At 38.5% G+C, this 17,540-nt stretch overlaps 1 protein-coding gene across 11 annotated transcripts in view; it reads left to right on the forward strand.

Moving 5' to 3' along the window:
• The window catches only part of ablim1a (actin binding LIM protein 1a), a 135,164-nt gene that overhangs the window by 78,765 nt on the left and 38,859 nt on the right, over positions 1 to 17,540 (forward strand). For all 11 annotated transcript variants that reach the window (XR_009808122.1, XR_009808121.1, XM_061910703.1 and 8 more), the window contains 3 exons: positions 4,889 to 5,015; positions 5,888 to 5,981; positions 13,839 to 13,926. Coding sequence is in view for 9 of the 11 variants with exons in the window: in XM_061910703.1 (XP_061766687.1) it covers positions 4,889 to 5,015; positions 5,888 to 5,981; positions 13,839 to 13,926 (309 nt within the window). In the remaining 2 variants the exon portion in view is untranslated. The remainder of the gene's footprint in view (positions 1 to 4,888; positions 5,016 to 5,887; positions 5,982 to 13,838; positions 13,927 to 17,540) is intronic.

Here is a 17,540-nt window from a genome sequence, read left to right on the forward strand (position 1 = left end):
CAAAACTGGAGCAGTTAGAAAAAGAAACGCGCTCAGAGGAGATAATGTTTTAAAAAAGGTGACAGGTTTTTACAAAACTTTTGTTTTGAAGGGGTAATTGCCAACTTCCTATTGATTTCTGGTGAAGGATGTAAATGAATGAAATGAAGGTCTAAGTGAGACCTAAATAGAGGTTTTTGTTTCATGTCTCTACGACATTCCTACTGGAAGTTACAAGCAGTTTTGTCTGTGTTTTCTTTCTAGGAGCAGTTTTGTCTGTTTAATTCCTAGGGGGCGCTAGAGCGCAATTTTGAGTTTTAGGGTTTGGTTTTTTCATTAGATCGCAATTTTCACCAGTCCTGTTGTGTGTGTCCAGTTTGGTGAGTTTTGAAGCATTTTAAGGAGGTCAAATTACAGCTCAAAGAGGCAAAAATGACATTTTTTTAGGAAACTTTTGTTTTGAAGGGGTTTTTGCCAACTTTCTGTTGATTTTAGCTGAAGGAGGTCATTTTATGAAATCTAGGTCTACGTCAGAACCTATATAGAGGTTTGTCATGTCTCTACGACATTCCTAACGGAAGTTACAAGCAGTTCTGTCTGTTTTTTTTCCTAGGGGGCGCTAGAGCGCAATTTTGAGTTGTTTTTTTAATTTTTTTTTCATTAGATGGCAATTTTTGCCAGTCTGATGTGTGTGTAAAATTTGGTGAGTTTTGTAGCATGATAAGGGGTTCAAATTACAGCTCGAAGAGACGGCGGGATAATAATAATAAAACCTTAAAAAATACAATAGGGTCCTCTGTCCCAAAGGGACATTCGGTCATCAATAAATAATGAATAAAAAATTTGCAGAAACATTTCCTGCCTCATCACTCAGACATAATACTATTATTAATGATCAACAGTACAATACATAATGACCTGATATGACACTATTTAGTTTATAATCACAGAATACATATCAGATATACTTTTAACCATGTATATGTAACCCCGGTGGTTCAGCCACTTAACCTTTATCCCATTCCGCAAGGGCACACAAACCCTGGTTGTCAGGGTGAGAGGCGAGTGTGCTGGCCGCTGAGCCAAAAGCCAGAGCTGGCAGCCCTGCAGCCAGTACCACTCTCGAAATTGGCAGGTTTACTAAAGTACACCTGGCTATATATATATATATATATATATATATATATATATATATATATATATATATATATCTGTCTATCTGTGTTGGCCCTGCGATGAGGTGGCGACTTGTCCAGGGTGTACCCCGCCTTCCGCCCGATTGTAGCTGAGATAGGCGCCAGCGACCCCCGCGACCCCGAAAGGGAATAAGCGGTAGAAAATGGATGGATGGATATATATATATATATATATATATATATATATATATATATGCCAAGAGTGCGTGTGTGTGTATATATATATATATGTGTGTGTGTGTGCGTGTGTGCGTGTATCTATATATGGATATATATATATATATATATATATATATATATATATATATATATATATGTGTGTGTGTGTGTATATATGTATACAGTATATATATATATATATATACAGTTTATATATATATGGATATTTACATATATATACTCTGTATGTGTATATATATATATATATGCCAAGAGTGCGTGTGTGTGTATATATATATATATATATGTGTGTGCGTGTGTGCGTGTATCTATATATAAATATATATATATATATATATATACATATATGTGTGTGTGTATATATGTATACAGTATATATATATACAGTTTATATATATATATGGATATTTACATATATATACTCTGTATGTATATATGTGTATATATATTATTACTTCTAAAACCAACATTGATTAGTCACTTTTTGGAGATTAAAAGTTTTTATTTGATGTGTTACAAGTAATCCAGCCATGTGATGGATCATTTTGTCATTTTTAAATTGCATTGTTAAAGAAATCCAACATATTTCTTTGGATTGCGTCTAAAACAAATGTTCGTATGTCCCTGCGTACTTCAACACAACACCAGTTACATCAGTCACTCCCCAAATCAACCACTTACTTTTTGGAGATTAAAAGATAAATATAATGTACAACCCCACAATAAAAAATGTTTTTATATAAGCCAAGTGTCCCGCACATTGATGTAATTGCATTACTAATAAATTCATTAAACATTGATGAAAAAAAATTGTTGCCTGCTCCCGCTTTCTAAAATTCGACTTTATCATGAAGTATAATCAATGAAATCTTTCATTAGATGTTTAATACCAAATATACTTTTAAGTTTATTTTATGAAGAAAAAAAAATGTTAAAATTCACATTTTAGTTGCTTCCCTGGTTTTTACTCACTCCTGTTACCCTTACACATCAACACTTTTTAAAAAAAAATGGTCCACAGGAAGTTGCACCATCCAGATCATCTGCAGACCAAAACTAATTTCACTCAGTCATTTTTATGCATTATGTTTTAATGTGTGAATGTTGTCTGTCTATCTGTGTTGGCCCTGTGATAAGGTGGCGACTTGTCCAGGGTATACCCCGCCTTCCGCCCGAATGCAGCTGAGATAGGCTCCAACACCCCCCCGCTACTCCAAAATGGACAAGCGGTAGAAAATGGATGAATGGATGTTTCAGATAAGATTGAGTTTGTTACCTAAATTGTTGTTTTATGTTGTTCATTTAAAAAATACATGGAATCACTGTAATGTGCGTAGTGCCAACATGCTATAAGCAAAAATGTAATGAGGTTAAAATTGGCTGTTTTGGTTAATTCTATGTTTGAAAAAAAAATCTCAAATTTAAGTCATCCTTTTTTGCGGGTTTTTTTTTCCCATTTTGAATGTATATTTCAGATAAGTAGAAGATGGATGGATGGATTGATTTTATTTAGTAAATTTTTTTTTAAATACCCGGATGCAGCTGGGATAGGCTGCAGCACCCGCTTGACCCTGAAAGGGACAAGCAGTAGAAAATGGATGGATGGATGCTTCAGATAAGATTGAGTTTGTTACCTAAATTGTAGTTTTTTGTATGTTGTTCAGCGGTATAGCTCGGTTGGTAGAGTGGCCGTTCCAGCAACTTGAAGGTTGCAGGTTCGATTCCCGCTTCCGCCATCCTAGTCACTGCCGTTGTGTCCTTGGGCAAGACACTTTACCCACGTGCTCCCAGTGCCACCCACACTGGTTTCAATATAACTTAGATATTGGGTTTCACTATGTAAAGCGCTTTGAGTCACTAGAGAAAAGCGCTATATAAATATAATTCACTTCACTTCACTTCACTTCATATCACATATCCTTACGATAACAACAACTATAAGTGATTGTCCTACATGTAGTTAGTAATCAGTTGTGAATAAAAGATGTGCTTTCGCGAGGCCGCGGCGGTAATCAATTTTTGACACGGAATTAGTTTTTTGCGCAATGCTGATAGCAGCGCAAATTTGTCACGCCAAATTTTTTCCCCCCTACAACCCATTTACTTCCGGGGTCATGATTAATACAGACGTTTTGTTAACGCTATATTCTAAAAAAAATTTAAAAACAATTTACAAACACAAGCTATTTACTTCCGGGGTCACGTTTCCTCTTATGTCATCCCATAGCTTGTGTTATAAATAGTTTTTAATTTTTTTTTTATAATATAGCGTTAACAAAACGTCTGTATTTTTATAATATAGCGTAATATTTTTATTATATAGCGTTAACAAAACGTCTGTATTAATCATGACCCTGGAAGTAAATGGGGGGGTGGGGGGGGTTTGTAGGGAGAAGAAATTTGGCGTGACAGTTCCCTCCGGGTACTCCGGCTTCCTCCCACTTCCAAAGACATGCACCTGGGGATAGGTTGATTGGCAACACTAAATTGGCCCTAGTGTGTGAATGTGAATGTGAATGTTGTTTGTCTATCTGTGTTGGCCCTGCGATGAGGTGGCAACTTGTCCAGGGTGTACGCCGCCTTCCGCCCGATTGTGGCTGAGGTAGGCGCCAGCGCCCCCTGCGACCCCAAAAAGGGAATAAGCGGTAGAAAATGGATGGATGGATGGGGGATGGAAGATACTTCCTTGGTTCAAAGTAGTTTAAACAAATATTTTTGGATTGCAATTGTTTTATATGAACACACACACTAAAATTGGAAAGATACAGATCATTGTGCAGGACACTTGCATTGATAACAAACATTACACTGGCACTTCTGCACAACCTGCAGCTGTACATAATGTTGTTAAGAAAGTGCACTGAATAAGTTCCTGTAATTAATTTGTAGCAATAGCGAGTAACCAACTCTTGAAGACTGAAAGATTTAGACATTTTTATTTAAGGAGTTTGTTGTCTTCTTTAGACATGCCTTACTAAATTAAAGAGGCCATGCATTTTTTTCCTCAGAAAAGGGAATTTGCAACTCCAGATCCATCACCCTCTAAATCTTTCTTCTCACCATTGCTCTCACCCCCAGCGTCCTCTCTGCTGGCAGCTGAATGGCTTTCAGACAAGGTCACCTATGAATAAGTCATGCTTATTCTCCTCACGTCATCACCAGCACCCTGTTATGCCTTACGTACTTACAGTATGTCCCCTGTGGTTGCAGAAAGAGGGTTCTGCTTTCATCCTCGGTTCATTAAAAGAGAGTTGACAGGAGTGTTGTTCGTTAAGGAAACCAACCGCTCGTTCTTAGATAGGGAAAGAGCTTTTAAGTCAAGGCTGAAGGGATGTAAATGATTGAAAGAGGGAGCTGTCAGAAGTTAAGCGCCATTACCGTCTCACGTCTTTGGCTTCACTTTGTGTGCATCATTATTCCTAATTTCTGGTGATTAAATAATTAAAGGGAGTCAACAGTGTTTTTTTCTAGAAACATTTGATTTATAGAAAGTTGACAACGGCTTTGTTGTAATACATCTTTTCCTACTTTAGACTGTGCAGGGTGTGGCCGAGACATAAAGAACGGACAAGCCCTCCTAGCGTTGGACAAACAATGGCATCTGGGCTGCTTCAAGTGCAAGGCCTGCTGCAAAGTGCTAACCGGGGAGTACATAAGCAAGTAAGTCACTTAAGCCTAATACAGTGGGGCAAAAAAGTATTTAGTCAGCCACCGATTGTGCAAGTTCTCCCACTTAAAATAATGACAGAGGTCTGTAATTTTCATCATAGGTACACTTCAACTGTGAAAGACAGAATGTGAAAAAAAAATCCAGGAATTTACATTGTAGGAATTTTACAGAATTTATTTGTAAATTATGGTGGAAAATAAGTATTTGGTCAAATATTCAAAGCTCTCACTGATGGAAGGAGGTTTTGGCTCAAAATCTCACGATACACGGCCCCATTCATTCTTTCCTTAACATGGATCAATCGTCCTGTCCCCTTAGCAGAAAAACAGTCCCAAAGCATGATGTTTCCACCCCCATGTTTCACAGTAGGTGTGGTGTTCTTGGGATGCAACTCAGTATTCTTCTTCCTCCAAACATGAAGAGTTGAGTTTATACCAAAAAGTTGTATTTTGGTTTCATCTGACCACATGAAATTCTCCCAATCCGCTGCTGTACCATCCATGTATCCATTTTAGTATAAACTCAACTCGCTGTGTTAGGAGGAAGAGCCAAAAATGCTTTGCTCTGATTAGGGGGCACTTGAATTAAAAAAATGTTCACAGGGGGTACATCACTGAAAAAAGGTTGAGAACCACTGGTTTATAGCATTCCCAGTTTCTAGAAGCGCCACGCTGAATGTCGGTTGCTACGTCCTGCTGTTTCGCGTCAAAGTCTCACCAATGTGTGTTATCGATGTGGCTGGAGTTGAAAACATTTTTCCGCTAAAGTTTATTAGGAATGAGCCCACCTTTTGTTTAAAATTACATATATTAGTTATATATTACATAATTTTTAACTATAAGAATTGACTTCCTGTGCTTAGGGATGGTGCTCCATACTGTGAGAAGGACTACCAGATCCATTTTGGAGTGCAGTGTGAGGCGTGTCATCAGTTCATCACAGGAAAAGTGCTGGAGGTAAGAGACAAAGATGCACCAACTATAACGACAGAGACATTTGGGAAATCCAGCTAACCCGAAGTGCTGACTTGCTCTTTTTCTTTGAAAATGTGGATTAACATAATGTGCTGCTACTTATATTCAGTTTGCCATAAATGTAGTTTGTTAATCTGCGCTGTAATCTCTCTAACACGGAGCCAAACTCTCTCTTGACATGAAAGTGTTCAGCTAAAAGATTATTTTGAGTAGATTTTCATCTGCAAGCACTAACTATGAACTCACTTTGCCACAAATGGTGTAAATATTACATAAAATAATAATATGATACGAACTTGTGCGTCTGCAAGGAAACTGCAATGTATGTGTAATGTTGTAAAAGAACTCGACAGGACAACCAGCTTCAGAATATCAATGAGTCAATCATTTAGTGGCCCTGCGATGAGGTGGCGACTTGTCCAGGGTGTATCCTGCCTACCGTCCGGATGCAGCTGAGATAGGCTGCAGGACCCTCCGCGACCTCGAAAGGGACAAACACTATAAAATGGATGGATGGCCAATCATTTAGTGTGTCACTCAGGCAGGCAGCATAACAATAATGATATATCCACACCGCTCTCACATCATCCACCCCACCTCCCAGTAAGGGAAGCATCTTAGCCCAATACACAACATTGCCCTTCTTAAGTTTTATTTTTCTATTACAATTGACACAACAGTTGTTTTTTTTTAATTAAATAATTGCCAAAAACAGTATTTTTTTTACAATGATAAACAAAAACAAAGTACTATTTTTTGCAAAAAATGACCCATCCATCCATTTTGTCTACCGCTTATTCCCTTTCGGGGTTGCGGGGGGCGCTGGCGCCTATCTCAGCTACAATCGGGCGGAAGGCGGGGTACACCCTGGACAAGTCGCCACCTCATCGCAGGGCCAACACAGATAGACAGACAACATTCACACTCACATTCACACACTAGGGCCAATTTAGTGTTGCCAATCAACCTATCCCCAGGTGCATGTCTTTGGACCCCATTTCACATAAACCAAATGTCAAGAACATGGCAGCAATATAGAGGAAATCAATGAGCACTCTATCCATCATCCATTTATCCATTTTCTACTGCTTGTCCCTTTTGGGGTCACAGAGGGTGCTGAAGCCTATCTCAGCTGCATTCGGGCGGAGGGCGGGGTACACCCTGGATAAGTCGCCACCTCATCACAGGGCCAACACAGATAGACAGACAACATTCACACTCACATTCACACACTAGGGACCATTTAGTGTTGCGAATCAACCTATCCCCAGGTGCATGTCTTTGGAGGTGGGAGGAAGCCGGAGTACCCGGAGGGAACCTACGCATTCACGGGGAGAAGATGCCATCATAACTTTTAAATAAGTAAAGCTACTGCCTTAATAGAAAACAACTAAAGGAAACGATGAAGCAATTCCTGAAGGAATTGCGTGTGAATGCGCCAATGCTGGAGTTAAACTGACATCCTGGAATTTGTTTTAGAATTGTTAAAGTAGAGTGCACAATTCCCAAAACAGGCTAATATTTGGAAGTTACAACCGTTTGAATCAGGTGAAAAATGTGGGATTTGGGGAACTTGGAAAAATGTCCCATTGATTTCAATGGGTATTTCCTAGACATTACTGTAAAAATCGGGATTTTTTTTTTTTAAATGGTAAAAAAAAATAAAATAATGGTCCGAATAAGTTGAAATGGTTGGTTTTGAAAATTTTCAAATCGGTCCAAAAATGTTGGATTTGTAACATTTTTAATTGAGAAATGGTAGTAAGGAATTCCTGGAATTTTGGGAAAACCGCAAATTTTTCCATCTCAAAAATTTGTCCTGATTAAAAGGAACAGTTGAAGTGGGTGGAAAAATGTGGAAGGCGTAGTCGCCCGAAAATAGGGTCAAAAAAGTGTTTGAAAAAACAGGAATTCTGGGAATTCCTGGAATTTTTTTTTAACTTGGAGAAATTATAGTGTGAATGTCTAGGATGACTGCGATGAGGTGGCCTCTAGTCCAGGGTGTACACCACCTTCCGCCCGATTGTAACTGAGTTAGGCTCCAGCGCCCCCTGCAACCCCGAAGGGAATAAGCAGTAGAAAATGGATGGATGGATGGATGTCTAGGATGAGTGGAATATGTTGAAGGTGGAATGGTTTGAATACAGGCCAAAAGTTTGGACACACCTTCTCATTCAATGCGTTTTCTTTATTTCCATTACTGTTTACATTGTAGAATGTCACTGAAGGCATCAAAACTGAATGAACACATGTGGAATTATGTAAAAAAAGAAGGTGAAATAACCGAAAACGTGTTTTATATTCTACTTTCTTCAAAATAGCTACCCTTTACTCTGATTACTGCTTTGCACACTTTTGGCATTCTCTCGATGAGCTTCAAGGGACAGCCACCTGAAAGTTTTGAAGCCTTCAGTGACAACCTACAATGTAAATAGTCATAGTAAATGGTAAATAGTCATGACAATCTAAAAAACGCAATGAAATGAGAAGATGTGTCCAAACATTCAAACTATTGGCCTGTACTGTATATACACACATATGTGTGTGTGTGTTTATGTATATATATATAAATATATATATATATATATATATATATATATATATATATATATATATATATATATATATATATGTGTGTGTGTGTATGTATATACGCACACACATATACAGTTTATTACATTTTTTTTGTTGTCTTGTCCCCTCAATTTCCCTGTCTTCTTTTTTATTCCCTCCTGCTCTGGTCCACTGCACCAAACACTAAACATAGCCAATCATTTACGTTTGTAATAAAGTCAAATACAAATAAGTCCGCGGGAAAAGTATCCCACCTCTCTTTTGTAAAGTAAATATGTACAGCAGATATGGGTAAATACATACATATAAATATATATATATATATTTTAACTTGGAACATCCCGTGGGCCATAATGTAGATGCTCGCAGGCTGGAGACCCCTGGTTTAATCAGTGACAAGTTAAAAGAAAACATTTGCTCGAAGAGTATTTGTAAAACTGAGCATCTCTTTAACTCTACTGACATCCATCCCATCAATTTTCTAGTTATAGTTAAAGTTAAAGTCCCAACGATAGTCACACAGTTGTGGTGAAATTATCCTCTGCCTTTGACCCATCCCCATGTTCACCCTCTGGGAGGTGAGGGGAGCAGTGAGCATCAGCGGTGGCCACGCTCAGGAATTATGTTGGTGATTTAACCCCCATTCCAACCCAAGCAGGGAGGCAATGGGTCCCATTTTTGTAGTCTTTGGTATGAGTCGGCCAGGGTTTGAACTCACAACCTTCCAGTCTCAGGGCGGACACTCCAACCCAGTGGTCCTCAAATGGGGGTACTTTAAGGTATGCCAAGGGGTTCGTGGGATTTTTAAAATATATTCTAAAAATAGCAACAATTCAAAAATCCTTTATGAATATATTTATTGCATAATACTTCAACAAAATATAAATGTAAGTTCATAAACTGTGAAAAGAAATGCAACAACGCAATATTCAGTGTTGACTGCTAGATTTTTGTGGACATGTTCCATAAATATTGATGTTAAAGATTTCTTTTTTTGTAAAGAAACGTTTAGAATTAAGTTCATGAATCCAGATGGATCTCTATCACAATCCCCAAAGAGGGCACTTTAAGTTGATGATTACTTGTATGTGTAGAAATCTTTATTTATAATTGAATCACTTGTTTATTTTTCAACAGGTTTTTAGTTATCTTTTTTTCCAAATAATTCAAGAAAGACCACTACAAATGAGCAATATTTTGCACTTTTATACAATTTAATAAATCAGAAACTGATGACATAGTGCTGTATTTTACTTCTTTATCTCTTTTTTCAAGCAAAAATGCTTTGCTCTGATTAGGGGGTACTTGAATTAAAAAAATGTTCACAGGGGGTACATCACTGAAAAAAGGTTGAGAACCACTGCTCCAACCACAAGGCCACTGAGCAGGTTATAGAGTATATTCTTTTATTTTAATGGTGGCGATGTGTGGAGAGCTGCCAGCTCATTGTTCAAAAAATGTCACACATGTGTTGAATGACTTTAAGAGCCTGTGGCAGAGAAGGAAATTGTATTTGATTCATTCACAGGAAACTATTCAAGGGCCCCTCATTTCTATTTGAAAGGATCTCTATTTGTCATATATCTGCACATGTTTTTGTTCTTAATTTAACACCTATTTAAAGGCCTAACAATGTGGCGTGGTTGTTGGATCATAGGGACTATTAATGTGGATAACAGAAGCAGGGCTGAAAGGTGGAATCCATATATTGTTGCTTATCTTGTTCAGGGTCATGCAGGATGGCCCTTGAAAAACAGAAGTGTCTAATTTTTAGAGACAAAAGTACAAATTCCTTGAAAACACAATTTGGAAAAATAAATCATTATTATAGTCAATAAAACAGCAAGAATGCAAAAAAAGACACCCATTTTAAAAATAATTTTGTTGATGAATACGTTTCCTTTTTCACTTCTGCGCCAGTGTAACAGAGGCCAGAATAGAGCTGCCAATCTGGGAGATTACCATTCAGCACACTCACCTGACAAACTGGTGACTTGGGTTCGCCCCAGTGTAAGTCAGGTAAAAGTGTGTAAGTCTGGAATGAAGGCGGGCTCATTACTAATAAGGCAGACTTTGCCATGATGCCTTTTTTGGTTTTGCAAAAATTCCGGAGCACAGAGTTTTACTAAAACATGTGAATTCTATTGAAATCCATGAAAAGATAACACTTTAAATTTGAAAAGGCCGTATCAATCCAGGCAGTTTTTACGAGTATGTGATGTCATGGTGATGAAGTGTGTATGCACAGGCAACAGCTTCTTCTTCCTGGCTGAATGTAAATCCATAGATGAAACTTTCCTTCACTTGTTTAGTGTAACCGCCCTGAGTGTGTTCTGTTTAGCACACCTTTTTGTGAAGTGGTGATGCATCACCATGGGCTTACTTTGTGTTTTTGGGTGCACATGGTTACAAGGGGGAGCGACCGTTGACAGTTTGACATTAACTGTTCAAAAAATCATCAGCATCAATTGATACAGTAGACACTACGTATATGTATTTTATATTAAATAGTCACATACTTTAGTTCAATGATTACGGTCAGAAGAAAATAGTTGCATGCATGTCAGTTAGTACCAAGATGTTCAAACATGTAGTGCCCATCCGCTGTGGTTCCACTAACAAAACAACGATATGCATTTAGATTTTTAATAAATAATTCAGAGTCCTTTCATCCCCATCTCAATGGATATTTCCAGGTGTGTCACATGAGGTGATCAGAATACCGTATTTTTCGGACTTTAAGGCGCACTTAAGATCCTTTCTAAAAAAATCTATCAAAATGTTTTAGCACAACTTTGGTAAGCTATGAAGCTGCATCGCTTGATGGATTGCACTGTGCTTCAACATACAAGTGTTATTATGGTGTGTGTAAAAGGGAAGACATATTATCTGGCGTTTGGTTTCGCAATATTATGCAAAAGCAACTTTTCTTACCTTCTTGTACTTGCTGATCTGTATTTGGTATCTGCATAAGTCCTGAAAATTTGCGCACTTCCACATTTGTAGTCCATGCGACGCCGTAGTCTATAAGCTTTTTCTCTATCTTCTTGTTATGGGACATTCATCCTACACTGTTACCATTTGTAATGTAAAGTAGTGTAAAGTTCTTACTAATATTTGTCAATAAACTTGCCATGAAAGCGCTAAACCATCCTGGTATAGTGAGTTTACTTTATTCACCTAAGGAACTTTGGTTATAAGAGTTCTGGTCGGATGTTTTTTCATGGGACACATTATTGCACTCGTAAGCCACGAATGAGGATATGCTGCTCCGTTATTGATTTAACTAAAATCTGAATGTCATTGTAACAGTTAGCTCCATCTTTTTACACTTCTTCTACTCTCATCCTTGCACGCTACACCACCACAAAAAATATGACGGACAAAAGACGCTGCGGAAGGTGAGCCACGTAAATAAGACCGCCGACAAAACGGCACATCCTCAAGCGACGGTCAGAAAGCGGCGTGAAAATGATCCGTAAAACTTAATCTGCGCAACATTTTGACCAAAGGACCACCATTACATGTTATTGAGACCACAAGGAAGTGTTTTCAATTTAGAAAAAAATATAATAATAGGGTGTACCCTGCCTTCCGCCCGATTGTAGCTGAGATAGGCGCCAGCGCCCCCCGCGACCCCGAAAGGGAATAAGCGGTAGAAAATGGATGGATGGATGGACCCCTTTAATGCCCTCTATAAGCAGATGCGCCTTTTGTATGAAAATAGACTTGACTCGACACGCTCATCGGCAGTGCGCCTTATAATCCGGTGCGCCCTATGGTCTGCAAAATACGGTAGATCTGAAAGCTTATTGGAAGTCTCTTTTATCATTTCTATTCGTGTGGTATACACTGCATTGAAACTTCAAGTGCAATATAATGTTTCACCTTCCTGGAGCGATGGACATTATCCAGCCTCAAAGGGGCGTAAGTACAAAAGAGTACTCAGAGTGAGCATCTTGGATGAAGCCGCAAATGACTGACCTAATTTGAGGGGGGGAATGCTGCACGTCCATAATCCAAGCAATTGCGTGGTTTTTCACTTAAGCACATAAGAGAATAGGACTTTTTCTCGCTGCATGCATATATGTCAGTGTAACGTGTAACACGCAGAACAATGAAATGCTCTTCCGCCTGATGACAGAAGGTACATAACTAACCTGTGTGTCCAACTGTGTTCATCCATACAACAGAAAAGGCCATGGCATGTTTGGTGGTGTACTGTGACATTTTTGTCATACAAAATATGTGCCTTGGTTTAATAAAAGTTGGGAAGCACAGGTTTGGACCGCAGGTTATGAGCCAGGGCCTTCCAGTGAACATCACTGACCTCTGACCTCATAAATGTTCTTCTGGATGGACAAAAATTTCCCCTAGTCACACTCCAAAATCCTGTAGAAAGACAGAGGAGATAAAGCTGCAAATAGGGATCAACACAGTGCTTTATTGTAGTTTAATATCATGTAGCACTGATAGCAATCGTAACCAATACTTTAATAGTGTCACGCTTGGGTCACATTTTACTGCACTGATCGTTCTGCCAAAATGCAGCAGGAACTCCGGTGGCAGGGTGCAGGTAAGGAAATTATTTATTTTCTCATAAAAAAATCCAAAAATACCAAAACACAAGATACAAAAGAAAAGAGACATGTGCTAAGGCAAAACTTATCACAGGAATCGTGAGCAAAGAAGTAAGAAATCATCAAACGTAACTATTGCGTAGAGCAAACAAGACAGCCAGACATTGTGTGGCGAAAAACAGTAATAAGTAGATCTCTGATTAGTGGCCCTGGAGCAGATGAGCGTCCCGAAACACTTATCAGAGACAGTTGAAACTAATCAGCACCCAGGACAACTAAAACATAAAACCAAGGGTGCTGAAAACAGAACTGAGGGAGTCAAAAACTAAACAAAACATGATCCGGGCAACGGATGATGACAAATAGTCTATGTATTATGTATAATGTAACATTTCTATAATCGCTTGAACAGAACTCCATGCAATGTAGCACATACATTTAGATTGACTGTCAAAAGTGTTGTTGTTTTTTCACGTATTTGTCAAAGCCAATCTGACTTCGGTATTTATCAGGCCCCTCGCTGACTTTGATGAAACGTTCCAAGGTTGAACAGGCTTTGGGGTTCAGAGCAGGCAGGCACAGCTGAATGCTGAATTGGGTTAACTGTCTCAGTACTGTAGATGTCATTGATCTTTCCTTTTTTCCTCTGACTGCAGATCTTTTTTTTTTTGTGATGTTTTTGCAGGCAGGAGATAAACATTACCACCCCAGCTGCGCCAGATGCAGCAGGTGCAATCAGATGTTCACTGAAGGAGAAGAGATGTACCTGCAAGGTGAGCTGCTTGTGTCGAAGTCGTCACGTTCGTTCTTTTCAACCACTTGAAAAACTGCAAGAGTGTTTGGTACGGCAGTAATGGGCAGTAACGAGCTACATGTAGCTAAACTATGTAGTTTAATTATAATCTCAGGTTGGCTTGGCGGCAGCCAGGCTACTTTTTTAACAAGTAGCTTTTACCTGTAATTTAGCCACTTGTAGACACATGTAGCTAGGTAAGCTTACAACAAACTACAAGCTTAAAAGACTACTGCAAATCCAGGCCCCAAAAAATGTAGAAAATCCATTGACCTTGATGAATGAGAACATCCATACATACAGAGAAAATCTATGATGATTGGTTGGTGTTCGTAAGATGTACCACAATTGGCCAAGGTTAGGGTGAAACATTGCGGACTTGCCAATCAGAGGCAAGATAAGGCGGGTCGTAGAAACCATTAAGCAAAATAATTACAGTCGCGCACTCTTGTCACCTGACAACTACAGAGTCCAAGACAGAGGGACACTTCAAGCTGACCACTCAAAAAAAAAGAACCATAGTTGAAAATGGGAGAAGAGTTCTCTCCCGCAGATTAGATTCTTCCTTTGGTGATAAGATCACGTGAAAGAAATCCATAATAATGCGCGTCCTTAGCCATATTTAGACATTGTTTAGAGAAAACAATGTCCAAAACTTTAGTTTTTAGTCATTGTTTTTTTTGTTTTTTTGTTTAACATTATATGAGTGGGCCAAAGAAAAGGCAAACTAAATAAATACATGCAGTGGGATGTGGGGACCCCTCGAGGTAGTTGTAGGCTAAATGACATATAGTTCATTTGTACACTCTCACTCTCACTTTTACATTCACATAGATATTATACATGTGGGCCCATAGCTATAAATGCAGTTAAATGTAGCTTTGATGTAGCAAGCTACTTTTGCCGTGTAGCTTATAGTCTAGTTTGCTACAATTCTCTGGGGATAGCTTACCCTGTAGCTTAGCTACATTTACACAAACCTCCAAAAGAGGTACTATACTGTAGCTTGCAATGGAGAGGACTTTCTGTTCTTAGTTTTAAACGTATTTGCCGTTTAGAAATGATGAAAATAACACATTTTGTTGGCTCACTGTAATGTGTTTGTGTTCAAAAAGTGCTTACACACACACACTAAGATCGTTTTATCAAGTTTGATTTTTAAAAATAGAACACACATTTATGTCTTTAGCACCAAAACCTTTTTTGACCGGAATTAATGTAACTGACTTTTTTGTGTTTAAACTTTGTAAACTGAATCTTTTTACAGCAGCACAGTGTTAAATGGGTTAGTGCGTGGGCCTCACAATATGAAGGTCCTTGGTTTGAGGCTTGAGGTCTTTCTGTGTGGAGTTTGCAAGTTTGCATGTTCTCCCGTGACTGTGTAGGTTCTCTCCAGGTACCCCAGCTTCCTGACATGCACCTGGGGATAGGTTGATTGGCAACACTAATATGGCCCTAGTGTGTGAATGTGAGTGTGAATGTTGTCTGTCTTTCTGTGTTGGCCCTGTGATGAGGTGGTGACTTGTCCAAGGTGTAAATGGTAAATGGGTTGTACTTGTATAGCACTTTTCTACCCCTTTTTAAGGAGCCCAAAGCGCTTTGACAGTATTTCCACATTCGCCCATTCACACACACACTCACACACTGACACTGACTGTACACCCCGTCTTTTTTCTCAAGTGCAGCTGGGATAGGCTCTGCGACCCAGAGAGGGACAAGCAGTACAAATGGATGGATGGATGAATCTTTTCGCATCAAATTACGCTGACAATTTAATTAAATAAAAATACATGAGCAAAATGTGTTTAAAAATTCAGTTTGTTTAAACACAGTTTTAAAAGTAATAAAATTTATAACAATTAAAAGTGCCGAAAATTCAGTGTATGAACTTCAGACCTAATTTACCAACAATGGATATGAGATTTGAATTTTTTTTAACTGAATTTTTCTGCACGGTGTCACGTGTGGGTCGCATCTCTATGCGGGGTCATTCCTCCAGATGCAAAATGGACCACTCCGTACAAAAACGTGAAGGTAGGAGGTGATTAAATAATCATAAATCACACACCATGCCAAATACAGAAACAAACAAAAGAAAAGCGTGCCGATTGCACGGGAAGCAAAGGCAACAACTTAGCACAGGAATCGAGGACAGGAATAACCAACGTAACATTTGCCTACCGCAAACAATGAAGCCAGACCGACTGTGGCGAGCAACTTCAATAAATAGCTCTCTGATTAGTGCTCAACAGCAGGTGAACGTGCCGAGCACTAATCAGAGGCAGGTGAAACCAATTACTACCCATGGTAACCAAAATAAACACCCAAAGTGCACAAAACAGGAACTAAGGGACTCCAAAACTAACAGAACATAACTAAACAAAACATGATCCAGACCACGGATCATGAAACACGGAAATTGTTTCAACAGTGCATATAACCACCAGTAACCAGTATTTTTTATGGGAGAGTATGTTTTATTTAAAACAAAATCAAACTTGGTAAACCATTTTAGAGTGTGTGTAAGTACTTTTTGAGCACATTGAACAATACCGTGATAATACCTGTAACCGTGATCATTTTGATCGAATTAAACGTAATCCGTTACATAAATTTAGGGCCAAGAAATGCTTTGATAATGAAAACACAAATTATACTCCATAAAATAAAAAAATACACTTTCTTTGGCAATAGAAAAAACTAAATATTGTTTTGGCTTTTTATTTGAGGATTTAAGTATGTTTGTGTTTTTATTTAGGATTGAGTAATGGTGTTTGTAATGGGTAAAGACGGTAATATGTCTTCCATTGATGTTAGCATTTACAATAGCTAGTGATGACCTACTTTTCCAGGAAATGATCAGTATAATCGTGAATTCGGTAATCAGTCACAGTTGTACGATTATAATGCTAACTGTCGGGAATTTTAGCGTGGTTTATAATTGATCTTTGTGTAACCGGTGGTCTTTTCCTCTGCGTTGTGTGTGATTTATAGAACACGACCGACACCAAGGGTTTCTCCACTGCACTTTACTGATAATACAGAACACAATTGTCATCAAAAACTTTCTGCCATCGTCGAGCCCCTCTCCCGTTATCGTGGACAAAAAGGGCGTAGTTACATACACAGTAAAAGAAAAACATACCTGATAATACAGAACACAATTGTCATCAAAAACTTTCTGCCATCGTCGAGCCCCTACGCAAATATGATAATGAACAAAAAATTAATTGAAGTTCTTAACAAGACAAAACATTTTCTGTAGTCGCATGGCCGCCTACCTCTCCCGTTATCGTAGACAAAAAGGGAAGTTGGAAGGCGTGTCCAACGCGTATAAAAAGACAGGTGTCACAGTTATTATTGCAGTAGGAAGGACAACGAGACAATGGTTCCACATTGACAAAACATCAAACAATATTCAGGTATTTACATTTAACCTACATATTTTGTGTAATTATAACAATAATAAAACATTAGAAAAGACATTATTTACAAGACGTAATTGACCCTGTTACACTTGCATCACTAATTTCAAACATTTGCTAATTCCACGCTAATTCTAAGATAAAAACTAATTTAGGTTCATTTCAGTGA

Source organism: Nerophis ophidion, linkage group LG09 (genome assembly GCF_033978795.1).
Source record: "Nerophis ophidion isolate RoL-2023_Sa linkage group LG09, RoL_Noph_v1.0, whole genome shotgun sequence".
In the NCBI taxonomy this organism is placed as follows: Eukaryota; Metazoa; Chordata; class Actinopteri; order Syngnathiformes; family Syngnathidae; genus Nerophis; species Nerophis ophidion.